Here is a 27958-nt window from a genome sequence, read left to right on the forward strand (position 1 = left end):
TTAACTATAATGGAAGATTCTTAGGTAGTACAGGAATTATTACATGGAAATAAAGCATTGCCTCCTGTTGTTGAAGGAAAGGCTTACAGAACTTGTGTATAATTTAGAAGTCACAACCACTGAAGTTATGGTTGCAAAGGATTGGTAAGAGCTTCTGTAAAATAAAAGAATGGAACAACTGTGGTGATGAGCAAGCCCAGCCTATTTAGTGTAGCTGGGCTTGCTGGTTAGTGTAGCTGTGATCTGTGTCAGATTAATTGCATAGATAATGTTGTTACATTTATAATTACTTACATTGTGGGTTAAGCCCAAATGCCAATTTTATTATAGGATTTTGAAGTCTTAAAACATATCTGGAGATTGATTTTATATTTCAAATCAGCAGTAGATGCATAGATAAGCAGATTTACCAATATTGGTCTATAAAATGCCTGTTTATAAAGTGTCAAAACTGTCTGGCTTTTCTTGCTCTTCAGTGCTCTTCCTCTTCTGTTCTCACTCGCATAGTTCTGTATTAAGGCCTGTCTCTTTGAGCATTTCCCAGTTCATATTCAAGCCCTGCCAAATGCCAGGTTACTGGTTAGCTCCTCATCTTCATGGTTAGTTTCTCGTACAAATATATTCGCCTGTTCAGCTATTTTTAGTTTATCACCCTAAGGTTTTTCTTTTAGGATGTACTCTTCTTTCAGAGAAGAAAATTCCCACCTGGCTTTGACTGAATGAAGCATCCTAGTCAGATTCAGCTTTGGCTAGGGGATTGTACTTCCACTGTAACTTCTTGATGAGGTGCTTGTTTTTCGTTCAGAAATATTTTGCTTCTTGGTCTTTCGTAACATTTAATTCAATTCTAATCATGTTGTAGTTTTCTTCAGGGTGCTGTTGTGGAGTAATAACAAGCACAGCTGAAATTAAAGCAGTTCCCAGGCAGGGTACAAGTAAAAACAAGCTTAATGCTGCATACCTCAAATTCTGATGTGCTGCTGTCTTTCTGGAGGCTTCAGTATCTCTGCCTGTTTCCACTGAAGATACTGATGGAAAAACATGGGACTCTGAGAAGGGAATTCAGGCCTCCTCCCTTACAGACACCCTTCCTTTCCCTGAGAGCAGAATAATCTTTTACAATGTTAGGTGCTCATACTGGAACCAATCAAGCACTCTTTCCTCAGAGCAGAATCCTGTTTAATTAAGGCTGAAGGGGGCAAACCTACTTGTTTTAATCAGAAACTGCTCCTTTGTATTATCTTATCTTATCCCTGTATCCATCCATGATCTTAAAAGGAGAGGAAAAAGAGGCCTGTGTCTCTTAAAAAACTGAAACCTGGTGTGAGGTGAAACAACCTAGCACATGAATGCAGTTTGGCAGAGGTGTTCTTGCAGAAGCAGTGTTATTTAGGAAGCAAAGTAACAGCAACATTTCAGTCGCCCCGGCATGAAAATCAGACACGGGAATTCTGCACTTGATTAGATTAAAAAGGTGCAATTTCAGATTACAAGTGATACATTACCTGACTAAGCCAAGTGCTAAAATGCCAGCACGTATTGTCACTAAATTACACATTCTCATGCCCAGGGCTTTTCATGCACCATATGAGGAAATCAATCAGCTCAAAAACAAAGCCATGAAAAGAGAACTGGAGCACAAAAATGCTCTGATACAAAAAGCCTCAAGTAGGTTCAAACATTGTAAATCCACTATACACACAGTGTGGGTATATATCATTCAGACAGTGATTCAGGAATGCATTCTGTAGTGTCATTTGTCCATTATTTATCATTTCAGACCCAATTGCTATGGGCGAACTCAGGCTCTATGTTTCTTTTATCTGTAGTCAAAGTAACGCCAGAAGTTGTGCAGTGGGTACAGAGTTGCTTAGAAGATCATGCCCTGTGCCTTGAAATAGATGGGAGTTTTTTCCAGAAAAATCTGCACAGAACAGAACTGGACTGGACCTGACAGAAAGATAAACTATCTGAAAATCCAACCTCCTTAAAATGGCATCAGTACCACAAACAGCATTTCTGTGACTGACTCACCCAGTTAGCAGTTGCTGTGTGTTTCTGTCAGGTCTGTTTCTCCAATTGTGTTATGCAGATTTTGCTGATGTTTTTTTCCATTGCTGATCCCTCTGAAATGCTTTGGAAGTATCAGAGCAAAGGGAACAAGAATAAGCTAATCACAATTGCATTATGAAATTAGAGGAGTAGCACAAAGCTAGCGTCAGTAATACTACTAGTCTCCTTAGAGAGTGAAAAGTAGTGGTAAGGCCAGAGGGTCTCTAGTTGTGCTAAGTGACCATTTTATCTATCAAAAATGGACCTGAAGTCATTCAGAGCTGAGCTTTCAGCCAGAAACTAGATGGTGCTAGTGAAAATTTTGACTATTTTATCTTGGCTTCATAAAACAGAATTTTGTTTATCAGTACTAGCATTTTTCAACTTTTTCTGCCAAACTGCTTCTTAAATTTTTTTTTTTAAATCCTTGTTACCTTTATGTCATATTCTTTTTAAAATATCACGGTCTTCAATTTCACTCACTTCTCCAACAATTTTGCTTTACATATTAAATTGTTCTGCGTCCTGTAAGTACATACTACTTTATTCCCTTAGCACATTCAGGTGCTAATATGGCAGTAGATAGACTTTCATTGCCAGACCACAGCTATCTAGAGAAGAGAGAACAGCCTCTGAGAAATTAGCACTGTGCTCACTAGCATCAGTGATTATGAACACCCTAACACTGGTGCACAATAAAGTAATAGGTTTAAAGGTTGCCACAGCACAATACTGAAATATTCTTCAAGGTTCAAGGTCTAGCGCTAGAAGTCATAACTAAAATACTGATTTAAATCTACTGGTTACTTTTTTCTAAGATAAGCTTTAAAAATGCCTGTGGAGATTTTTTGTTGTTGTTCATAGTCAAGATTAGATTGTTGTTGAACTATTTAAAGGTTAATTAAATGTTTGTATTGAAAAGTACAATATAAAGGTGACCTTAAAATTCTGTTTAATAAATGGGAATTATGCCTTTGTTATATCTTGTAATAAGGTTTTAGAGTAAGGTAACTACAAATGTCTTTGTTTTGGCTTAGTGCCCTACTCCATGTTGGCTGCATGATCTGAGATGCACTCTATTTACTGCAATAGTTTGTTTAGCTGTCAGTTTATCCTTAGTTTGTGTCATAGGAATAAGGCGTTCGGAAGAGAACAGTTTGTCTTCAGTTGATCCCTGACTCCATAGAGATGCTAAGAAGTGATCAACTATTTCTCTTATGTAACTGCTGATTCTGTAGAAAATACTGTAGAAAACTAAATCGTTAACATGATTAAGTAAATATATTTTTTTTTGTGAAATAGAATGATTGCTATGCAATTGACTACAACATCAGCTGGATAGGTATGATTTTTTCAACTGGGGAAGGGTATCATGCAAAAGCTAACAGGACTTTTATACATGTTGTATGAAGACTGCCAGTTTTCCTCTAACAGTTTTAAGTAACAAAGGCCCCAGTCAGTTGTGCAGGGTAATAAAAGCTGTTGTGAGCTGCTGAGCACTCTCATTTTGGACTGCCTTCTCTGATGTCCAGATTTGCAGCAGCAAGTGGTTCTGTTTCATGTAATGTAAGCATACTGCAATGTCTGCAAAACCATAGGAGCTAGCCATTGTACAAGAAAAAGGACCAATGCTTTTGGTTAGGGGGCAAGATAAGAAAGTAATCGCCAGCAAACTGTGCTGCAGCCTGTTTAGGGGAGGAAAGATGTTACCTGTTTATAATTATGTAAGAAAACAAACACACACAAGTCTTGACTTCATTTGTCATTTCTGTATTCCCAGTAACAAATACACGAAGACTAAAACTGAGAGAAGTGACCGTGGTTAATGAAGAGCACTTTCTGCACTCCTCATTTAAGAAGGAGGAATTTGCTAAGCCTAATAGACAAAGAGTAATAATCAACTGAACTTGTTCTAAGAAGTGTCAGGACCTTTGAACCATAGAAAGGATTGATGGACTTGGCAAAAACGATGTGAAACATTCCACACTCTGCTATCATCTGACGTTGCTTGCTGAACTGTGAAGAACTGTGTATTCAGGCTGCTTTCTACTATATTGCCAATCAACTTTTTTGGACTTGAAACTGATATTTTCTTACCAGCTCTCTAGTAGTTTGATTGCATGCATTCGGTAACTATGCATAAGCAACATTATTATCTGCTTTACCTACTTAAAACTAAGCACAGTGGTGAATAAAATTAATCTCATTTGTTTTGACTCTTCAGTTCTAATCACTTAGGTCCACATCAGTGGAAACTGGAATTGATGTCATACAAGGGTTAGGGTAAACCTCTGCACATACGATGTGGAAATGAGCCTATAAAGATATTTTTGCTGTTGGTGAAAAGGGGGAAAAAATGTTATTTATAACAAGGCCTTATGTTGTGTATATATATTGTCTTTGAAATATTTTTGATTTTAGTTTATTTCTTGTAAAAGAGGAATTATATAATTTATTTAGCAAATACTACTGTAAAGTATAGTTTTATTGATGAATAAAATACATTGTTCTCAAGACTATCACAGCTGTCTATCTGCTCTTGATCTGTACAGGACTTACTGTTCTGGTATTTCTCTGCCTTCATGAGATGGTCTTGAGAGGCATCTCAAGAGATATGACAACCACTCTGTAACATGGCATCTGCCTTTTTCTTCTACCACGTCTACAGTGAACAGGGGAATCTTGAAATTAGGGTAGGAAAGGCAAAGGAGCATACTCAACAGGCATTGCTTCATAAAGGCATTTTAGGTTTTTCAGTATGGGCAATCATTTTAAGATAACTAGAAACTGTTCTTCTTCCTTAATTTCCCTAGCATCAGAGAGATAATCGCAAACACCAGTAGCCATCAATCCAAGATTTCATGCTTTGATGTGGCGGTGTATTTAAAAACTACACAGGTGTCATTTTGAAAGTTTATGAAAGTTACTGGTAGTAACATTTATTCTAGGAGTAAGTATAGCAAACCTGCTGCCTTGGCAAAACCAGAATTCAGCACTTTTAATTCCTAGAATTATGCTTTGTACTTCTGAATAATTTTCATTCAAGGTTTTGTTGTGGGATTTTTTTTCCACTGTGATGTAATCATATAACCCTGACAAGGAGGAGGGTATTATTCCTTAATTATGCACAGGATAGGGAAATTGAAAGATGGGGGGGGGGGGTTCTCTCTAAGCATGTAGAGCCTGTGGCTTAACTTGGAGCCTATGTCTCATGATTACCTCTTTTGCAGGCTTTAAAATTAGATTGCTTAATCCCCAGAAAGTACTTCTTTTGCACCATTCCTTCTAGAAATGCAAGAGACCAACTTGCACGCTCTGTGAGCAAAGACATTTTGCATGGCTGTGTGAAGCATCTGCTCCTTCATGCACAGTATATAGCATATTTAGAATGTGTCTCTGTGCAAAGTAGATATTTCTGACTAGTGTTATTTGGGGGAAAAAACTGACATTTTGTAATTTAAACCCAGATTAACCTTCATAAAGCACATACATGTCACCTTTCCCCCATTACCTAGCAGGCTGTAGTGTCTGAATCACTTGTCCTTAAGACTCCAGAGGGGACACAACTTAACTGCAACAATTCTGTCTATACTAAACAGTTCAGAGACTGAGCCATCCTTTGTGTACAACCCTTCGATGCAGTCATTTATAAATGAAAACAGTCATTTAACACTTGCAAAAGGACATCCTGTATAGATTATGGAGTCCACTACGAAAACCTTCTCTAAAGCATGTGCACTTCAAATTTTATTTATTTTTTTTCTGTGACTGCCTGGCAGCTAAGCAATGTTAATGACCAGCAACTTGGAACCCATTTATTTCTCTAACACATGAAATGGTATAAAGCTTTAAACATCAAAGAGTACAGGAGCTTGTAAGTATGTGTATGTTTCGTGACTAAGGATTTAGTTTCTCTTCATCTTGCATTCATGTTTTGCATTGGTAGCACTTTGATGAAAATGTGAAGACATTTAAACATATCCATAAAGCTGATAAGGCAGTGCATGTCAAGTAAAAAAATATATACAGAAGGCATAATTAAATCCTTGGGGTGTTAAAGTAACGTATTGATCTATTTCTCCAGGTCTAAATAGATGGAACTCACCACAGGGAGCAAAATTTGAAGAATTAGGTCACAAAGGTGGGCGATTTGTGTGCAGTGGTATCTGAATACTCTGGCCTTGCAAGCTGCCCGGAAGGAAAAAGCACAAGTTAATGTCTGCTTAGAGGAAGGTAGGGAGTAACTCCGAATGTGTGTATCTGACCCTGTGACTTAGTCATATGACATTCAGGGGGTGAGCTTTGCCTTTGGTGGTAGCACTTAATAGTTGTCCTCAGCTTAAAAAAATAAACAACTTCATGTCCTTGTACTAGAATTCAGTGGTTTGAAAATGCTAGCACCTATCCCAAGAACTGCTTTCTTGACTTTGCTTATACTTCAGGCAGTTTAGTTTCATGTAACTCCATGTTGTCTTCACAAACCCTTGATACTAGACAGCGATAAAAGAGTAATCAGTAGTGCACTCCACCTGTTCTTCATAGAAGCTATTTGCTGGCCCATTTCCAGTGGTGCATGCTGTGGGAAAATTACTTTGGCAGGGGAATTAGAGAAAACTGGGACCTAACAGATGTGTAGTATTACAGAAAGCTTTTTTAGAGTAAAATACAGTTACTGCTTTCAGGATGGTTGGCATGCACAAAATCTGCTTTACCACGGCTCCTTAAGTGACACATCCTGCCATCTTGGCACATGCTGATAGTAAGGGAGGATGGAGTGGGGTGGAGACACTGCGGCCAGGCTCTGTTGTACTCTCTGCAGCTGATAGGAGTAGCGGAGTGTGGAGCGGAGTGGAGACCTGCGGCCAGGATCTGTTGCACTCCTTGCAGGAATGGGAACCTGGTGGTACCACACAGCCAATAAGATGAGAAGATGTTCGCTGCTGAGCCAACAATTATGGCAAAATTGCTTTCCTTCAATGAGATGATCTCACTGTAACACTAACACACACCTCCATCTCAAAGTTACTTGCTGTCAAGGTACTACTACACCTCACTGGCCATGTGATGCCAATAAGTAACAAAAATACATATGACTAGAATCACTCAGGCTCCACCTAAATGTAAAGAAAATGAACTGGTCTTGAACTGAAATTAAGTCCAAAAGGGGCCGGGGCAGGGCGTGTGTGTGTGTGGGTGGACGGGGTGGAATTGTTGTCTACACTCCCAAATTGTTTATATGTTAAACATTTCTGTGCAGAAAGTTTACGTCTAGCTGACCCACCTTCTAAGGTTGTCAAAGCTGAGGAATAAAAGGACTTCTAATCAAGGGAGTCAGCCATGGGAGACAAAGAACAGATGGGGGGGAAAAGAAACCATTATGTAAATTACGCAGAAAGAAGCCTCCAAGTGAGAAAGTTCTGGCCAAACTGATAAGGTGAAAGTAGGACAGAGGTAATAGTGGCAGTGAGAGATCACAACCTCCAGTTCAAGTAGACCCCAATGAAAAAGAACAAAACCCTGCTTGGAGAGCATGTGTAGATAGTGAAAAACTTTAGCAGTGCTATCTGAGGATGCTTATCAATTTCCATTAAAAGCAAAAAACTTTTAACCAATCCTTTGTATGATAATGAATATGCAATATATTACGAAGTATAAAAAGTGAGCACAGGAGGGAAAAGGTTAGGGAAGACTCCATCGTAACTTCTGGGATCAGTCAACAGGCTGAACCTGTCTTCTCCTCCATAGACATGCCTATTGGGTAAGAACTTCATGACTAGCTTCACGCTAGCTGTTATTGTGTTGTTTAAAGCTTGCTTTGCAGTCAGTATATTATCGCCAGCAGTATTTGAACCTTATTCTGTCACAAACTTGTATTTTGTATAATAAAAGTCTTCAGCTGAAGTTCATTTTGTATAAATCTCTGGAGACTTGAGACGTTGTTGTAAGGGGTTTGGCTCAGCGACACTGTCAGTGGCAGTCCCTGAATAGGTCAGTCAAATCACCCTCCGAAACACTGGGCTGTCAAAATGCAGGTAGTGGACAGGCTGGTCGGACACAAAGGTTTTGTCTTTCTTGGGAAAATGATAGGCTGATCAAATATAAAGGGTTTGAGGAACCCCCCCTTCTTAACGTGACACATGCACTTGCTTGCAACAAGAAAGATACCAGCTTTTTCCAGACTGAAGGCATGGGGCCTGACCGTGCAGTGATTTTGCATCTGGAACTACTTCACAGTTATTTTACACCAGCCTAAAAAGATATTGATACCAAAGTGCTGTAGTATGAACAACATTTACTGAAGGGATGAGAATCAAGATGAAAAACATTAAGAAATCTGTTTAAATTGCTAACCCCTAACTCAGGCCCTTTTGAAGTCATGTGAATGATCCTGGCTGGTAGTGTGAAGTTCATTAACTTGAACACTGTTGAAAATCTTTTAAAATATTTGGTAAGTGAAATCTAATACCAGAGAAAATATTTAATCTACACAAATTCATTGATCTGTCATTAAATTAGAAAAAGATGAACATTTCCTAGTGAGAGTTGTCGCATATGACCTTGAATGATTAGAGGAAAATCACTATGGAACTTTGTGGATAATACCAGAAAATATCTTCTCATACTCTTCTCATAGGAATGTAAATAAGCATCATCTTTTATTAGATCAAATGCTGCATAAAAGAACAGGCATTCCTCCATTCTTCCAGCTGCTTTCCCCTCTCCCCACCAAGGTATGAAAAAGGAATTGTTTGCTTCACTAATGTATTCTGTGGTCTGATAAAAGCTATTTTTCCTTACAGGCCTTATCTCAGTTTGTAGACCATTACAGCTGCAAAAAGATGACTCGTTCCTTCAAGTAGTGATAAGAATGTGGGCTGGTCTTCAAGGAACTAGAGAGTATGTTTTATTGGCTTGATGTATAAAAACTTCCCTCACCAAATGCAGCAAGAACACAGACCCATGCAAGGTCTGAGGGAAGATACAGATAGCAAAGAAGCACAGAGGACTCTGCTAGAAAAAGCCAAGAGGCTGACCAAGCTAGATAATATGGTTTAGTACAGAGAACTCTTTAACTACAACAGACATCAAAGTCTCAGTTGAAATTTGCACAGCCAACTTGAATTGTCCAGGCTTTTGCCTCTTGTGTGGTAGAAAACAATTTCAGCTTAAAGAAAAAAATAATACAATTCGTGGTGAGAAACTTGACAACGTATTCCCTAAAGCATTGCAAGATGCCAGCTGCTTACTTGAGTGAGAGTTTTAGAAATTATACATCACACAGTAACCAGTGGTAAGCTTCTTAATACTTGTATGCTTTACATATTTATGATTTTACTTGCAACTGTTGCATCTTTCAGTCCTGTCCTATGGAAGGTACTCAAATGAAATGTGTCTGTGTTCCCACAGAAAATGCATTTTTTTAAAAGCGTATTTTATTTTTTCAGTTTAGAGAACAATAAAAAATGTCTTGTTGATGAGATTCTTGACATCTTCACGTATCATTAATAACACAATACCACCAGCATTTAAATAACTCAGTATGCACTTGGCCAGCCACCTACATAAAAATTCCCATCTTCCTCACTGCTTTCTGAAACACACCATCAGAAGTTCTGTCAACTTCTGATAGTGTTGTGATTATGATGTGATATATTGTGATATATGATGTGCTATATTTTCCGTTTACTGACTCAGGGTAACATTTTCCATACAGGAGGTAATGGATCAGAATACTTGCTGTCACAGAAAGTACTGTCCTAGAATGGGTCCCTGAGTAGATGCTATATTCTGATAATGGACCTTTCCTTGGACTCAGGTATTCACACAGCCAAAACAGCTCCTGGACAAACCAGTGATTTGCATCTCAAGTGGTCCATATAAGCAGCTCACATCAGTGCAGTTAGCCGTAATTAATTAACTGCAGTTAATGGGAACTGGAATCTCAACAGGGGTTTTTTTGAGTGACTTGCAGCTACTCCAGTTTTGGGGTGTGAATCCGTTGTCCAGCTGGACTGTTATAAAGTCTAAACCCAAGATACTAGCCCTGGTCCTTGTCCCAGTGCTCCCTCTCTGTACTGCCAGTGGGTCCTACAGTTCTTGTCGTAAATAGTCAAGAATGGGGGAATCCCTCTCCATTACTGCTTAGGTCCAGAAAAGCTATAGATAACTACTTGGAAAATTTGTCAGAGGACAATAACAACAGAACAGCACAACTACAGGAAGTGGATTCTTACTGTACATCTTAGGCAATTACTGCAATTACAGCACACTTTAAATTTCAAACTAGTATCCTTTGTAGCTCAGGCTGCTGAAATTAAAATGCTGCCAGGCACCTGTGGTGTATAGGAACTGCCTGTATGTTAAAACCGCCAGTCCTTGCAAGGTAGAAATAAATAGCAACTTTGCTTTGCCCTGCTTGGGCTTTTTCTTTTTTTAAGTGGTGGACTGGGTAGCATTGCTTGAAATTTCTGTCCTTTCCAGGCTCCAGCTCCTTGTAAATCTACCCAGCAAGATCACTTTGCCTGAGCAGGTGCCTACAAAGATCCCCCATGAGCAACTATTCCCTGTCTGAGAATAGTAGTGCTGTCCCAGAATGAGAGTTCTTCACCCGGTGAGCAAAAAGCCAATAAACACACAGAGTCAAGACATTTGTTTATTTCATGTCTGCACAGAGATGGGTGCTAGGTGGTAAATCCGCAAAGCTAGCACACCTTTGCTTCTAGGAGGTTTATGTACAGTTTGACACACAGAGGACTTAGTCATTGTAAAATAAGATTGGCTGTAACTCTGTATTATATACGATATGGATGCTCCAGAGGTTGAGGCTGTGTGTACCTTTTTAAAGTTTCTGCTTCAAGGGAAGTTATTTCTGTCATTATAATATAATGAGGATAGTTGCTTTTTTTGTCTCAGTAATTAGAGGGTCAGCAAATGTTTTTCCTATCCTATTTCCACAATGTTGACTCCTCAGTGTCACGGTACCCGCATTCTGTTGGACTCTTCAGGGTCAGTATGTCTGTGTTCTGACTATATTCTGTTAGCCTTATCAGTCCCTTGGGTTATTTCACCTTCCTCTTTTGGCCATTTGTCATTAGTTCTCCCCTTTGAGACTTACATATATATTTTCTGATCTATCCCATTAGTCTTATTCTTTCTTTCTTTTATTTCAATGTCTTTACATATCCTTTCTTTCTAATCCCATCATTATGTGTTGTGACTGTTGGGACAGAGACTGTGTTATTAAGGTTTTCATACATCCAAGCATAATGCAAAATACTACAATTAACAACATAAGCATGATGAGATTTTGCAATAAACTTTGTAACCACCCAATCAAAGAAAAAGCTAATTGTGGAGAACTTTGTTTAACCAGCCACTTTCCATAGTGTTTCTTAAATCACAGCTTTTTTTGGCTGTTTGGTTAATTTGATCTAGTTGTTTATCTAATTGTCCGTAATGTTAGCAATTTATATGCAACCACCATTATTTTTAAGATCTAGGAAACTGCAAAGTCCATGTTCATGTAGCAAAAGTAAATCTAGTGCCAGCCGATTCTGTAAAGCCATCTTTGGAACGGCCGCAACTGGAAACGGAGCTTTTCCATCCCGACTGGAGCGGCTTGGCCAGGGCATCCGTTTGCAAAGTTAAATTGTGCAGTATGAATCGATTCTCAAGGGCTGGGATTTGGGGCGAGAAGAGTGATGTACAGCTCCTGTATCAGGATGTTGCCAAAGTTCTGGATGTGTTTTTCTGTTCTTCCCCACACGTAATCCGGCCGGGCTGTACCCGGGCCGAAGCAGCAGGGCCCGGGGCGGCGGGACACACGCCGCTCCCCTCCCCGGCAGCCCGCAGGAGCAGCTCGCCAGCTCCCTGACGCGCCCAGGCCCGGAGGCCGCGGCCCGCTGGTGAGCCCCGCCTGCGGCCGGGAAGGGCACGGAGCCCCGCCGCTCGGGGCCCTGCCTCCCGCCGCGGCGCCGGCACTGCCCCCGCAGCCACAGGCTCCTTCGCACCGGGGGCGGGCCGAGACCGGCGCCGCGGCGCCCCGGCCCGGCGCTGCTCCCCGCGGCGCCGGCGGAGGGCGGTAGCGGGGCGCCGCCTCTCGTTCGCCGCCGCCGCGGCGGGCTGGCTCCTCCCCGCCCGCTTCCGTAGCGAGCGGCGGCGGCATGTGGAGGCCGGGGGCGGCTGGCGCAGTGAGCGCGGCGCGGCGGGCGGCGGCGGCGTGGCGGCGGAGCGGAGGCCCCGGGGACGCCCCGCTGGCCGGGGCAGCCGTCGGCGGGCGCGGCCGGACGGTGAGCAGCGTGAGGCGGGCGGGCGGTGCGGCCTGTGCCGCCGGGAGGGAGGAGGCGGGCCGGTCGCGCCGCTGCCGTCCGCGGGCGGGCGGGGCGGCCTCGGGCCGGGGGTCGCGGCGGGCGGGCCCTGGGGGGCGGGGAGCTCCTCTGCCGCCCGCGGGCCCCCAGCCCGGCCCCGCCACCCGCGGCCGCGCAGCCGGCCGGGTGCCCCTGTGGCGGGGGTACAGCTGCTCGGCTCTCCTGCCGCCTCCGGGCGGGCGGCGCTGAGGCGGGCGGCGCTGAGGGGGCCGGGCCCGGCGCGGGGTGAGGGCTGAGCCGCGCCCCGGCGGCAGCTGCCCGCGCCGGTGGGAAGCACGGGGCGCGAAGGGCTGGGGCTCGCGGGTTCCCAGCCCCGCAAGTGCAGCCGTGCTGCCCTGCAGGAACGGCGGCAGCGGGGGCTGCCCGGCGGGGGGGCCAGGCCTTGCAGTGCTCCAGAGCTTTGTGCTGGGTTGCTGCCCTTTCCCAGCCGCAGCAGGTGCGTGCAGGCCGCCCTCAGCGCGGGGTTTGGTACCTGGCGGGGGTGACACCAAGTGTGTGCTAGTGCCGTGTTGACAGCCGCAGGTCACAGCCTGAGTATGGGCACGCCAACAGCTACATCATCTCACTCTGGCCAGAACCCAGATGTATTTGCTGTCACTTAGCTTTTCATCCTATGTGCGTATTAAAGAAATGCTAAAGTGTACAGTCAAAACCGCATAGGTGTCAGCATGTATTTTGTCAGCCTGTGTCACTGATCGTACAAGGAGTTTGCTGTTCTCTGTCCTTTACGTCTGTCTCATGGCTTTGGATTGACAGACCAGTTCATCTGTAATGCCTGAGGACAGATGTTAAACCATATGGAGAGAGGTATTTTTGTGTTTTGCTCTTGTGTGTGCTTGAACAGGGGCTGTCATAGTTTCTTTTCAAGTGGCACTTGCTTTTCATCTCAATTTTCAAAACGTTGTGCAAGTACACAAAAAGCAGTCAGGAATGCTGTCTTACCATTCATCCAAAAATATATGCCTTCATAGCCCAGGTTAAGAAGAAAATGGCAGGCAAGCTATCTTTCTTGGTTGATAGCGTAAGTGCTTCTGCTAGAGTGTTAGACTAGGGGATCAGCTTAATCTTTATCCATGCTGATGTCTTGCTTCTCCTCAAAGGGGTTGCCCATTCCACTCCCTTGTCTTGAATTGCCAATGTGTTGACACAGCTTTTCTGTAATTTTGATTTGTTTTTTAAAGTTGTTGGTTTTTTTTTTTAAACAGACGTTAGAAATTAAACAGCTTGTTTTACAGAAGAGATGTGGAATGTCAAGTGTGATGTTAGCTCTTTTGTAAGCTGGGAGGATTCAGGTCTTCTGTTTATTTTAGTTGAATATATTCATGGCTTCTAACAGAGGGACACAAGTTGTGGATCATGAAGTGTCTGAGTAGTGGATACTTGTCAAAATCTTGGCCTAACCAGTTGTCTGAAGTTGCTCAGTAGTTCTGGGGTAAAGCAACGGAAAAGAAAACAGTTCTCTTCTCTACCTCGCTATTTGATAGATATTTTTTTTCATTATCAGAAGATAACTGTATCGGACGACAAGAATATTCTAATTGCCTCAATCATCCAAGGACTAAAGCTGTGTAATTCTTTCCATATTAGCTCTGTGATATAGAATATGACTATTTTACTTGGAGGGGGTGGGAAAGTCTTCAAGGATCTACTTAATTTATATGACAAATAGGTAATTTATAATTCTTAGTGTTTAAACTTTTAATTCCATTTTATTTACACTTAGTTTCAACAGCAGTTACGATATGCTTCAGAGATGAAGAGCAAGACTGTTCAGTTCGCAAATTTAAGAAATACAGGAACTCTGAATGACACAAGGTAAATTGTATTTTGAGATATTCACACAAAAAAATATTGTCTCTGCATTTTAAAATAATTTCTAGACATGGTAAGACTGAAACTAATTAACATTGATATGACGTTATAAAGGAAAAGTACAGTTTTAGCGCCAAGTATTTGGGGTGACTTTGGGAAGTCACTTAGGAAATAATTCATGTATCTAAACATAGGTGTCTAGCACCATTTCACATATGTCAGGGTGCATGAAATTTCTTCTTGTGCTGAAAGGATGTGACACAGTACCTGTCAGAGATTTCTTCCCTTCTGTTGCTGCAGCTGGAGGCCCAATGAAGGATTGTGCAGATGTCAAAAATGGCTCTTACTGTTAAGTACCCGAACTGCACCCTGAGCCAGTAGATGAATCTTGCCTAATCCCAAGGATTTCCATTCTCCATATCCCTAGGTGTTTCTGTGGTGTCGCTCACATAAGTGGAATTGTGTGTGTTTCAGTAACTGGCTAGCAAGAAACTTGTAGAAAATGTTATGTCCTTTATTATCCAATAAAAGATAGTCACCGTAGTTCATAGTAACTTGTATTGCCATACCCATTAGTAAAAACTGGAGTGATTTCACTGAATTGTCTGTTGCTAGAGGTACCCACCTAAACACTCAGTTAAAAGTTGACATTGATATGAATGGAAAGACTTGTGTGATTTAATTAAATTTGGTTAATTAAACTGATCTAGACTTTGTTCCCACTACATTTTTCTACTTATTTAAGGAGGATAACAGAAGCAGTCTCACAGGTGCTGTAAGCGTTAGGTAGTGGCTACAAGGGTGCTTTGAGACACTCTGAAGAAGAAGGTAATTGTATGTATTTGTTCAAAAGCAGACTTTAAATAACATCTAATTACTGGGCTGCATTGGTAATTCCAATTGAGAAGTCGAATGCTGTGTGCAGACATGGCATGTGGTATTGATGTTTATAAATCACTTATAGCTGCAGCAAGTTTCTCAGAGTCAAATGACGTATGCTTCTAACCAGGAGGTGCTTGTGTCTTTTAGTAGAGTTCAAAACTAAGTGATTCTTTCCCAAAGTCCTTTTATGAAAAAGCCTTATTCTGAAATCTTACTCTGTCCTCTTAGTAAGCAGGGATCAGTGTACCTAAGGAAAGAAGTACGTACTTCTCAGTTAAAATCATAGAATTGCAGAATGGTCAGGGTTGGAGGGGACCTCAGAAGATCACCTAGTCCAACCCCCGGCTAAAGCAGGTTCACCTACAGCAGGTTGCACAGGGTGGTGTCCAGGTGGGTTTTGAACATCTCCAGAGAAGGAGACTCCACAGCCTCTCTGGGCAGCCTGTCCCAGGGCTCTGTCACCCTCGAGGTGAAGTTCTTCCTCATGTTCACATGGAAATTCCTGTGTTGCAGTTTGTGCCCGTTGCCCCTTGTCCTGTCACTGGGCACCAGGAAAAGAGCCTGGCCCCGTCCCCCTGACACTCGGCCTGAAGATACCTGTATGCATGATGAGATCCCCTCTCAGCCTTCTCCAGGCTGCACCGGCCCATCTCTCTCGGCCTTCCCTCATGAGGGAGATGCTCCAGCCCCCTCACCCCCTTGGCAGCCCCTCGCTGGCCCCTCTCCAGTCGCTCCCTGTCTCTCCTGAACTGGGGAGCCCAGCGCTGGGCACAGCACTCCAGGTGCGGCCTCAGCAGGGCAGAGCAGAGGGGCAGGACACCCCCCGCACCCGCTGGCCACGCTCCTCCTGATGCAGCCCACGCTGGCAGCGGCCTTCTTGCCCACCAGGGCACACTGCTGGCCCACGGGCCACTCGGTGTCCTCCAGGCCTCCCAGGCCCTTCCCCGCAGAGCTGCCTGCCAGCAGGTCAGCCCCAGCCTGTGCTGGTGCGTGGGGTCGCTCCCCCCCGGCGCAGGACCCTACCCCTGCCTTTGCTGAGCTTCATGACGCCCCCCCCTGCCCCACTGCCCAGCCTGCCCGGGCCCCGCCGAACGGCAGCGCAGCCCCCGGGGTATCAGCCGCCCTCCCAGCGCTGTACCACCAGCAAACGCGCTGCGGGCACGCTCTGCCCCTTCACCCAGGGCGCTGGGGGGTGGGCTGAGCAGGACGGGACCCGGTGCTGAGCCCCGGGGCACAGCGCTGGCTGCGGGCCCCCAGCTGGGCTGCGCCGCTGGTCACAGCCCTCTGGGCTCTGCCATCAGCCAGGTCTCAGCCCACCTCCCTGCCCACGCGCCCAGCCCACCCGGCCTGCGCTCACCTGGGGCGGCTGTGGGAGACAGGGGCAAGAGCCTTGCTGAGGGCAGGGCAGACAACACCCACTGCTCTCCCCTCATCCACCCGGCCAGGCGTTCCAGCACAGAAGGCTATCAGGTTGGTCAGGCGTGATTTCCCCTTGGTCAATCCATGCTGACCACTCCTGAATAGCCTTCTTTTTCTCTCTGTGCTTCAAGATGACCTCCAGCATGAGCTGTTCCATCACCTTCCCAGGGATGGAGGTGAGGCTGACTGGCCACCAGTGTCCTGCGTCCTCCTTCTTGCCCTTTTTGAAGACTGGAGCGATACTGGCTTTCCTCCAGTCCTCGGGCACCCCTCCTGTTCTCCATGACCTTTCAGTGATGGAGACTGGCTTGGCAATAACATCTGCCAGCTGCCTCAGCGCTCGGGAATGCATCCCATCAGGGCCCATGGATTTGTGGGTGTCAGGTTTGCTATAGTGATCTCTAACCCAATTCTCCTCAACCAAGGGAAAGTCCTCCTTTCTCCAGATTTTCTCTCTTGCCTCCAGGTCTGGGAAACCAGAGGATCGGCCTTGGCAGTAAAGACTGAAGCAAAGAAGGCATTCAGTAACTCCACCTTCTCAGTGTCCTTCATCACCAGGGCAGCCACCTCATTCAGTAGAGGGCCCACATTTTCCCTAGTCATCCTTTTCCTGCTGATGTACTTGAAGAAGCCCTTCTTGTTGTCCTTGACCTCTCTTGCCAGATTTAATTCCAAATGGACCTTAGCCTTCCTTGTCACATCGCTGCATGTTCTGACAGCGTTCCTATATTCCTCCCAAGTGGCCTGTGCCTTTTTCCACATCCCGTAAACTTCCTTCTTCTGTTTTTGCCAGACTCCTTGAGATTTGCCAGAATCTCCTTGCTGATCCGTGCAGGTCTCCTGCCAGCTTTGCTTGATTTCTTACTCGTAGGGATGCATCTATCTTGAGCTTGGAGGAAGAGACGCTTGAATATTAGCCTGCTGTCTTGGGCCTCCCTACCTTCTAGAGGAGGGTTAGGACCTCCCTCCCTAACCTGTGAGATTCCTCCGAATAGGTCCTTGAAGGCACCGAAGTTAGCTCTTCTGAAGTTCAGGGCTGCAATGCTACTTGTTGCCCTTCTTCCTCCACGCAGGATCCTGAACTTCACCATCTCATGGTCATTGCCAGCCAATCCTTCTTTGTTAGTACAAGGTCCAGCAGCTCACCTCAGCTTGTTGGCTCGTCCACCACCTGCATCAAAAAATTATCATTGGTGTTCTGCAGGAACCTCCTGGGCTGTGTGTGCCTAATTGTCTTTCCAGCAGATACTGGAGTGGTTGTTGTCCCCCATGAGAATGAGGGCCTGTGATCTTGAGGCTTCCTCCAGTTGTTTATAGGAGCCTCACCAAACTCCTGATCAGGTGGCCTCTAGCAAACACCCACAACAGTGTCCCCCATGTTGACCTGTCCTTGATCTTTACCCATAAGCTCTTGACTCGTTCTGCGTCCACCCCTAGGGAAAGCTGAATACATTCCAGTCTCTCCCTCACATAGAGAGCAACTCCACCACCTCTCCTTGCTGGTCTGTCTTTCCTAAAAAGTACGTAGCTGTCCATTACAGCATTCCAGTCATGCGAGCTATCCCACCATGTCTCTGTAGCTGCAGGGAGATCCTGGCCCTGCGACTGCACACAGATCTCTTAATTCTTCCTGTTTATTCCCTGTGCTGCATGCATTGGTGTACAAATCTCTGCTACCAAAATTTCAAAATTCCACCTCCATTTATAAGGTGGATTGCTACGTACGTTAACCTTAATAAAAACAACTCCTGGTTGTATATGATCATTTCATGGTTACTGTTTCTTCTAAGGTCTCTGGATGTTTTTATTATAGGAAAAATACTGTGTTCCATATTTTTCCTCCAGATTATGGGCTTGTATGTCTCATTTGTAGCTCTTTAGATGAGACCACTTACGAAAAACTGGCTGAAGAAACACTGGACTCCTTGGCGGATTTCTTTGAGGACCTAACAGATAAGCCTTTTACCCCGGAAGACTATGATGTCTCTTTAGGGGTATGTTTTAAACATTCTGTTACTACTATAATTATTGTATTTATTTTTTGTCTTTGAAGGGGAATTTTAAATTGTTCAGCTTAGTGCCAACACTTAAAATACGAGTTTTTACAGCTTTATTGTAAAAATATGCCTGTTTATACTGACTGGAGCAGCTATTCTGGTAAAAAGTAACACATGCTATCGTATGACTTGAGGATTTAAAATGTTCAGTGTGTAGAGAAAGACATAATATATAGATAATAAAGGAGCACAAGAGGAGGTGCTGTGGAAAAAAAAGACTACACCAAAACCCCATAGTTTTTGGACTTGCTCCTTTGTAACTTTGTCTTCATAATGTTCATTATTTATTTCATGTAAGTGGGATAGAAATAACATATTGTTAGTAGGATTCTGTTGTTGATCTTAGAAAATACCGTTTGTTGCTTTAATTAATTATGTAGTTAATGTTACAGCTTATTGCTTTTCTGGTGAAAAGCGAAGAACTGTTTAACCATTTTACTGTTCACTATGTTTTAGTGTATCAGCACCAATTAGCCTGATTTAAAGAATTTGGGACAAAAATTAGCAAAAAGGTTATGATTTATCTCGTAATATTCTCAGACTCTTCGTTACACGAAGGTAATGAGTCATATTATGTCTCAATGTTGTCTCCAGCCACTGTAGAGTGGATTGTGTTTAAGACTGACTCATTGTGGGACTCAAAAGAAACTATTTTTAATCCATCTTAATTTTTACCGGTACTCCTTTGTTGCATAGACTGTGTGACGATGAAAGAATATGTTGTCATTTCTGTTAAGAGTGCAAGGTTAAACAGTCCCAAGTTTTAATTCCAAACAAACAAAGCTAGTGCTATAGTAAGCCACAAGGTGGCGAACGTGATAAAGGTCTGTTACGCCTGTGCACTTTTATCTTCCTGTCCGAACGAAAAAATCTCTTTCTACGAATATTCTTATTACCAGGAGCTAACAAACACTCATTCAGTGCATCCAAAGCACATACAGTAATATTCTTTAAAATGTGGTAAAAATATCTTGCAGTTTAAGTTCTTAAAAACTCAAATTGTGTTTTCTAGTATTGCAAAATGTATGGGAAAATGTTTTAAACACAGTATTAGAAGTTAGAATTTATTTAATTTGCAGTGACATAGCAACAGTACTCTCCAGAAGCTGACACACAATGTAAGCAATAGTATAATCTTTTTGTTAACTCTTTGGAAACCTATTTTCATAGTGTTTCTGTAGCATACAGTTTAATGTCATGCTGAATACTTAATATGGCACTAAACAGTACATAGAAGAATAGTGGAACATCTATACCACTGTTCAGGCCTAATCCCCCAACCTGCTCTTATTCTGCTGTGTCTCTACAGATCTAAGACTGCTCAGGTATAGGCAGGTTTGAATTCTGCCAACCAGGGCAGTAGCTTCTTTGCACTAAACCAATGTTCAGTTAACGTAAGCAGCAGGACCACCTGATAGCAATATTAAACAGGAGAGTCTTTTATTTTTATTGATCACAGTTATAAACCCTTACCAAGAACAGAAACAGCTTGGAAACTAAGGTAACAAGATAAGACCTTGAGAGTATTATTTCATGCTTGATGATCCTTGATATATGTCAGAATCTAGTATGAGTGAGTTTGTAGGGAAAAGAATCTCATTTTTTTCCCCACAATAAGTGGTTATACACAGCAAATAGCCCTAGCAATGATAGTAGCTCTAGTAGTGACTCCTGCCTAAAACATGAAAAGTATGATTCACTTAAAGAAGCTTTATCGTGCTATAGGACATGAAGTAGTTGAGAAACTGTAGGTGAAATATGACTAACCTATTACCTGAATCATCAGGCTGCATTCTGTAGAGATACCCTTTTTAATTAGCATAATTTGGATCATCTGTAGGTTAACTCTGGTCCAAGTGGTGGTGTTCTTTTAAAATTAGAACAGAAATATTTTTGTCAGATTTATGTATGCTTTCCAAATGCACTTGTGAAGATGTCAAAAGAAACGTGAATCATGTTGTCAGTAATAAATGTAAGGAAGGGCAAATGAATGCTCACTAGGACAATGGTCTAAAGCTGGCAGCTAAAACAAACCAGACCTCATGGAGTTCAGAAGTGGAACTTTCTTGAGGGATGATTCAGGATATAGGCATTTAATCAGAATTATTGGAGAAGGAATTGTGTTTATTCACTGAGAAGTGTTACAGTCACTTAAGAACAGTTAGGTAAAATTTCATGGCTCAGGAATCTAGCAATGCCATATGAAACCTCTTTACTTTGAACCACACCAGTTCTGCATTGTTCCTGAATAGAGAAGTTGTTATTGGATGATGTTTTAATCGTTGCAAAATGAACTAGCAGTCCTTTCAAGATGACAAGTCGAAGGTCAGGAGTATTGTTTAAGTAGTGCCATTGTGGATGGTGCAAACCCACTAAAAAAAACACTGACCAGAAGGTTTAAAGTCTAGATCAGGCTCCAAGATATGCGGGTTGCCCTAGATATTCAAGTTTTTGATGCCTGATAATCATTCTTCCAAGCTTTTAGTGTTTGAGAAATAGTGTGGCATGTGATACAGATACGCAAGTTTCTGTTTATCTACTGCAGATGATGTAATTCTTGTCAAGTAACAGGATGCAAAATTTTAATTTCTCACTTATTTTCTTTTTTTTAAGAGTGGAGTTCTAACAGTTAAATTAGGTGGAGACATGGGAACGTATGTAATCAATAAGCAAACACCAAACCGGCAGATTTGGCTGTCCTCACCCACTAGGTAAGTTCTGTATAAGTTAATTATGTAATGTCTGCACACTGGGTGGAAGTGTATTCCCCCTTTTTTGTAGCACGGCGTGGACTATGTGTTATCCTTTTCATAAGTAACCTGTTTACTCTGTATATTCTCGAAACATGATACAATCTAAATGTTTGATAAGAATTTGTTATAGAGGTTTGAGGCACGGTGCAGTATACTGACATACCTAAATGAATCCAGGAAATGTGTAATACAGTGTTTTCGTACCCTAATCTGGTCCAAGCCTACTGTCTACAGGAATATAGCCTACTCATAGGAAAAATAAACAGCCATCATAAAAAAAACCCCCGAACAACAAAGCTTTTGTTAAAGAAGGAAAGGTGATGATGATATTACAATCGAAATCTCTTTGTATTTAAGCAGGGTGGCTCCTTTCCTTTTTAAGCTTGTGGGATTTCCTGCTTTATGTGTTCATGTGATTTCTCACTGGTTGTTTTTGTCAAGCATCTGCACTTTATGGGAGTCCTGGCTAGCTGTTCCCTCTGCCTTCTCTTAACACTGGTTTGATCCATTCCAGGTTTTCTGGTTGGTTGCAGTAGTGGGAAAATGTTGTAGCTGCCTCCCCAAAAAATTTATGTTCTCTGCCACTACCCTGTGGAAAGAACGGAGGGAGCTGGTCAGTGATACTGGTGAAGTAACCAGATAGCTGGAAAGTATGAGCGCTCCCAGTAACCGTGCAGGCGTACTTCTTGAATGTTGTTCAGAATGTACTGATTGCAAAACCGGGAATGGTTTTGCAGTAGTAGAATTATGTAGTAGGGTTTGCGTTGGGGGAATAAAAATAAGCACAATGGAATTCAAGATTTTAAGAAATAATTTTAATAGATTAAAATTTACCTGAAGAAAATTGTAACTTTGCTTTGGTGTGGTTATGTAGTGGCAGCTGCGCAGCATAGTAGGTTAGCCATTTTTTTCCTACTAACTCTTCTCCTGTCACAGAATCCTTTTATTATTTAAATATTTTACTTAACAGGTTCTTGACTTGCTAAGCTAGCCACAGGCCTAGCAAGCTAACAAACTTTTTTATTTAGACAGATGCAGGCTGTGTGTCGCAATTTATTCATTCCATATATTTTGCTACAATTTCCAAACCTTGATTCTGCTTAAGATGACTATAAGATTTTCGTATCACCGAAACAAATTTTTCATCTATTTATGAAAATGAAAATTCAGAGAATTCCTATTCGGTTGGAGCCAACTCTAGTTGAGTCAAGACTACATGCCTCAGAATATGGAATATATGAAAAAATGTTAAACTTTTTTTTTTTTTTGATTGCTCCAGTAGTGAATAAAAATACTCAAGGAAAGAGATAAACTTGAAAATTCTCTGACAGTATTTTTCGTATCTGTGATGAAAATTATTCACTTGCAAACATTAAATTTTATGCTTCTTTAACTGATATTATGGTAAACAGTGGTATTTCCTGAAGTATGATGCGTTGTGTTCACTTACTTCCTAACTGCTGAATAGCAGCTCCCAACAAATGTTATATGATCAGGAGTGACATCTTAAGTGCAATATACTAGAAGGTGAAGTAAGCAAATGTTACTGCCAGCAATCACTTGTATTGGATGTTACATTTGGGAAATTTGTACAGTAAATGGAGGATCTTGTCTTCAGTAACATATCTCAAGGGAGACAAATTATTAAGATACAAGACATTTTCTTGGAATTGTTTTGACGTTGTTTGCTATCATGCATCTATACATAGGCGTGAACTTAAGCTTGTATTTGTAAAGCTTCCCTTAGATGACAATTTAAAAAAAGGGGGTGAAGGTGGCTGCAGGCTGCCAGCAGTGTGGTTGCAGTAATTTCATGTAGCTCTTTTGACTGAAAAGACTTTTCAGCCTTGCACAGCATCTCTTAATAATGCCTTAATGTGATATTTTAATTCTTCTCGGTGTTTAAAAATGTATGCATACTTTCCATGAGACATGTATTAGTCTATATTTAACTTTGTAGGCATTTTAGAGAATTCACAAGATCCTTGCTTAAATTTTTAATTTAAATGAAAAAAATCACATTTGTACAGCATTTTGGAGATACAGGGGTATAGAGGTATTTCATATGCTAACTGTATCACTGATATTTACTATGTAACATTTAAAACCAGTTCAAATAATTTACACATTTCTTTGTCATGAATTAAATGGTCAGACTTGGCCTGATTTTCATGAATGACTGCATTGCATTCTGTCTTTCTCTAAGTGCAGGGAAGTATAAACAGATGCTTGTGCTGCAAAGACAGAGAAGTGAGAAATGCATGGTAAAGTAACTGGAGTGCATAATCTTGATTCCAAATAGTTACCAGTTCACATAGGGCGAGTGAGATTTCAGTGGAAGTGACTTCGATTTGTATTTGTGTTTGTGACTTCTCATGGTTTGGTTAGTGGTTGGAAGTTCTGCATGTGAATATTGCAAGTATTTCAGGGTATTCAAGGTACAGATTAGTGTTTAAGTTTGTAGAGAACCTGCAGATTGTTCTTGTGTATATATAGGACAGTCTGTTTTCTAGCAGGCCTTGTGTGTGGATTGTGTGAGTTCCAAGGCATTTTGTCCTGCAGGTTCAAGGATAAGACTCATGGTTCGTCTGTTTATCCCAGGCGACTATTTCATTCCTTTCTCTTTGCTTAGTTTCTCTAGCTGACCTTAACAGTAGTGAGTGCCTTTCAGTCATTCTCCTGTTTCAGATGTGGAGAATTGGGTGGATAGAAATGTCTGGAATGGAACCCTTGTGTTCAAGTATCTTTCTTGGTACTTAATGTAGTCCTGAAAAAATCAAGCCAACAACCGTATGATAGCACAGAGGAGAACAGCTTTTTAAATGTAAACCGCTCACATACCAATGTATTTGCTTTCAGCTGGTAAATTCTTTTGTTGCATCTAAAAAGAAAGTGAGAATGGTGATCTGTGTTCTGCTGTGCTTAGAATATTTGCATGTGACTGCTGCAAGAACTAACCAACAGCATTAATTCAGCATTATAGAAATATCCCTTGTAATATCCCTTGGAAGATTGTATGGATGAGGGGAGAAGGGTAAGGGAAGAAACTGGGGAAATCAGTGCCAAAAGCAAGAAGGGAAGGAGTTTGGTCTGCTGGGAGTGACTGATGTATCTTGTCACCTTTTAGATGTATCTGTTGGATGGCTCAGCACTTCGTGGTGATCTGGCCTTTCTTTTCTGCTCTACTTTCCCAGACTGCCCACCAGGCCCTCTCCACACTGTCTGTTCCTTCTCATGGGCACTCTCTGGGGTACATTATAAATACAGGCTTCCAGCAGCTCCCTATGAATAATCTGTACTTGTACAGTGTATGTTTTGTTTTCTAGTGGGCCTAAGCGCTACGACTGGACTGGACGGAACTGGGTATATTCTCATGACAGAGTGTCCCTTCATGAACTACTATCAAAAGAGTTTTCAATGGCGTTGAAAACCAAATTGGATTTGTCCTGCTTAATATATTCCGGGAAAGAAGATACTTGATAATATTCTACCTCATGGAAGTTTAAAGACTTTAACTGCAAACCAAGCCCTTCCTTCGTTTCTGAAGTACCTGAGCTTAATTCTGTTGTTATTCATGTTATGCAACAAAAATGAAAATAATAATATTTTTCTCTAGCGCTGTCTTTGGGTTTCTGTGTCACAGCTTGAATCTGTGTCCATGTAGTACAGGTGGTTGTGGTTGCTCTTCCTGTTAACTGCATTTCTTATGTATGGACTGACCCACCTAGTGACTTCTGACGAGTGCACAAAGCTAAACTTCTTTTGGTGAGACATTCACCCAAAACAAAAAATGCCTGTGAATTGCATTGACATAAGTTGTGGCACTGTGAATGTATTGCGTTAAAATTTGTGGCTGCAAGTGCATAATGCATCACAGTCAAATTGAATGTCGTAAAATGAAATGACTGTGGCAGGCAGAAACTTTTCATTGTGTGTAATGCATGTCTTATGAGTTTCCCTCAGTATTGCAGAACTCGCTCTTTTCTCCAAATTTTAAATTCTCCTTTCTTTCATTAGGAGGGGGGTTTTTTTGAGCTAAACCTTAAATTACTTTAAATTTAAAAGATCTGTGTGGCTGTAAGCGTCATATGGAACTGGACAGGCTGTTACACGATGTTTAAGTTGCATAGCAATATCTCTGCAAATACTTCATTCTAATACTCTGGATTTCTCTTTCTGTTCTCTTTTGCTCTTCAAAGAGTAAAAATACATACTGACTTTTTCTTTTGTTGAGCAAAATTAAGATCCTCTCACAGCAGCAAAAATTTGCACTGATTTTGTTCTGCAGCGTTTCTTAAGGAAGTAGGCCTAGATTATTTTTTCCCACCACAGTACAGCCAGGCTCCCCTTGGTACCGTTGCTGATGCAGAAACTTTTGCCTTTTTCCTTCTTAGAGTCAAGTATGGTACTTAGGCTGATGAAGCTGTGTTTTTTGGGCTGTTGAAAAATTGCAGCGGAGTAAATTATATACTCTGGATTTTAAACAAAAAAGCTTTAAAAGAAATCATGAACTGCAAGAAGAACACTTCAACACTTGCACTGTTGTTATTATTACCACTTATGGTTTTTAATTGCCTATAAAATGGAAATGCAAAGTTGTTGACTAATTCTTGAGGGAACAGTTATGCCACACTTATAAATTGTTTATCAATGTATGAAAAGATGTTCAGTGCAAACCATTCCTGTGACACTTGTAGTTAGTTTGGCATGGTTCTCTGGCTAGCTAGGATTATTACAGATTTGATTAATTTTGTCATTGAAAAACAATAGCTATATAGTATTGTTGCCCAGTATTTGCATTTAAAATATAAGCATTGTTACCTGATATTTCCCACCATTCAGAATAGAGAGTAAAATTTCACTGGAAATGGCTATTGGCTAATTGTGCATGCAGTTTGCATGTTTCTCAATCAAAATAAAAAATAAGACATCTGAAGTTTCAGCTCTGGATGAAGTAAATACAATGAATACTAATTCTCATGAGTACAAGAGTAAAAGATTTTTTATTTTTTAAACAAAGCTAAGAAAATAACATCTAGCTGTTTTGAATTTAGAATACTGAAAATAATTTACAGCGTACAGAAAATGATAGTATTTAGTGCAGTCTCCTAGTAGTTCAAATGGCTATTTAAACACATTTATATATATGTTAATGACATGATACTTGGATCAAGGATACTTCCTCCTGGTTCTTCCTTTGCCTGATAATGGATAGCTTGTGTAATTATTTTTCTGATTTTACTTTTCCAGAAATTACTTTCTTAAGTAATCTGCAGACAATATATTCACTAACATGCATCTGATTCATATTCACATTTCGTGCAAATGTTTATACCAAAATAAAATTGCATGTAGAATGCTTAATTCATTTTGTAAAAGTGTGATTTCAGGCTATGATGATAAAGCTAAAACCCACAGGCATGTATATTGTTTTGAATTCTTTGTGTTTCTTAAAACATACTGGAAAGCTTCTGTTCAAAATTTGGCCAGTCAGGGTGGATTTAGTAAGAACACTCAGCTTTCACATTTGGTTTTGTCTTGCCCTTCATCCATAATGCTACTGCTATTTATGCAAACGATTTCCTGGTTTTAGGTATCTGAGTAACAAATGGATTTAATTTAACTGGTGAAGATAAATAGCGTTCAGCAAGTTAGAATGAGTTTTATCTTGGTGTACCAAATGAATCATAGGACATGACTTACTTTTTGGTCTAATACTTGCATCAAATTGTAAGTACAAGCACAATGGCTGACAGAATCCTTGCCCTTACAGTGGACGTATAAGATGAGCTCTGGCCCTCATGTCACACTTTGCATGTTACCCCCAAGACAAATAACTTTTCCATGCTGTTTTTTACTTCCATAACTTAATTGAATAAGCAGATAGTTCTGCGGTTGTGACACACCTGAGCAATAGTTTCTTGCTTTACCTCTCCTGAAGGAAGTAGCTGAAGGAAAATCCTTTGATACGCACTATGGACAGTTAGTATCAGTAAGAACCATCGCAGTACTGGCAGTGTTTTTCCCACAAGACAGTTGCTCTGTCTTCAGTGATGGAAAACGTAGCTGTACTTTCGAAAGATGAGTATTGGCATTTGTAGCTGTGCCTGGATACTTGGACTCAGCAGAGAAAGTGGGGTGCATTGGGTTTTTCTAGGTATATCAAAGTTTTCACCAGTAACTAATCATACTTTCTGATGATCGTATTTTGCTGCTTCTGGCCTACAGTCCAAAAGGCCTGTCATGTCTAACCTTGCTAAAATTCATTGTTTCCAGTGTGGCAGTGAGTTCTTCGGAGGCCTCGATTGATTCATGTAATCAAGCTTACAGCAACTGCGCACAGTCTATGTTGGTCACAAAACACTACATTTGTTTGACAGGAGTTAGGTGCCTAAATGCTTGTTTGATGTCAATTTTTCTTTCCGCTTTGATAATCCTTCATAAATGTTACCTCTTCCATGCAAGACTGTTTCATGTGATAAAATCGTCCTGTCTTGTTGCCTTAAAAGTCTTTTCCTTCTGAAGTCTTTCAGCACATTCAATATATGGGATAAAAAGACCTGTCCAGAAAAGGTGGTAGCCAAACAATGGAAGGGGGATTTGCAGGGAGGTTTGC

At 41.6% G+C, this 27958-nt stretch overlaps 2 protein-coding genes across 2 annotated transcripts in view; both read left to right on the forward strand.

Annotated features, from left to right (window-relative positions):
• The window catches only part of PIP5K1B (phosphatidylinositol-4-phosphate 5-kinase type 1 beta), an 88973-nt gene extending 84402 nt beyond the window's left edge, over positions 1 to 4571 (forward strand). The window contains exon 17 of the mRNA XM_055791706.1: positions 3833 to 4571. The gene's annotated coding sequence lies outside the window, so the exon portion shown is untranslated. The remainder of the gene's footprint in view (positions 1 to 3832) is intronic.
• Positions 4572 to 12109: 7538 nt separating this feature from the next.
• Positions 12110 to 26767, forward strand: FXN (frataxin). Its single transcript, XM_055791707.1, has 5 exons — positions 12110 to 12341; positions 14143 to 14234; positions 18406 to 18526; positions 21203 to 21300; positions 24669 to 26767. The coding sequence occupies exons 1-5, from the start codon at positions 12216 to 12218 to the stop codon at positions 24820 to 24822; spliced, it is 591 nt and encodes a 196-aa protein (XP_055647682.1). The 5' UTR covers positions 12110 to 12215; the 3' UTR covers positions 24823 to 26767.
• Positions 26768 to 27958: the final 1191 nt, after the last annotated feature.

The sequence above is a fragment of the Falco peregrinus genome, chromosome Z (genome assembly GCF_023634155.1).
Source record: "Falco peregrinus isolate bFalPer1 chromosome Z, bFalPer1.pri, whole genome shotgun sequence".
NCBI classification, from domain to species: domain Eukaryota; kingdom Metazoa; phylum Chordata; class Aves; order Falconiformes; family Falconidae; genus Falco; species Falco peregrinus.

Coding starts and splice junctions, on each gene's coding strand:
- FXN (XM_055791707.1), top strand. CDS start 12,216: ATGTGGAGGCCGGGGGCGGCTGGCGCAGTGAGCGCGGCGCGGCGGGCG. Junction 14,235..18,405: donor GGAACTCTGAATGACACAAG/GTAAATTGTATT, acceptor TCTCATTTGTAG/CTCTTTAGATGAGACCACTT. Junction 21,301..24,668: donor TGGCTGTCCTCACCCACTAG/GTAAGTTCTGTA, acceptor TTTGTTTTCTAG/TGGGCCTAAGCGCTACGACT.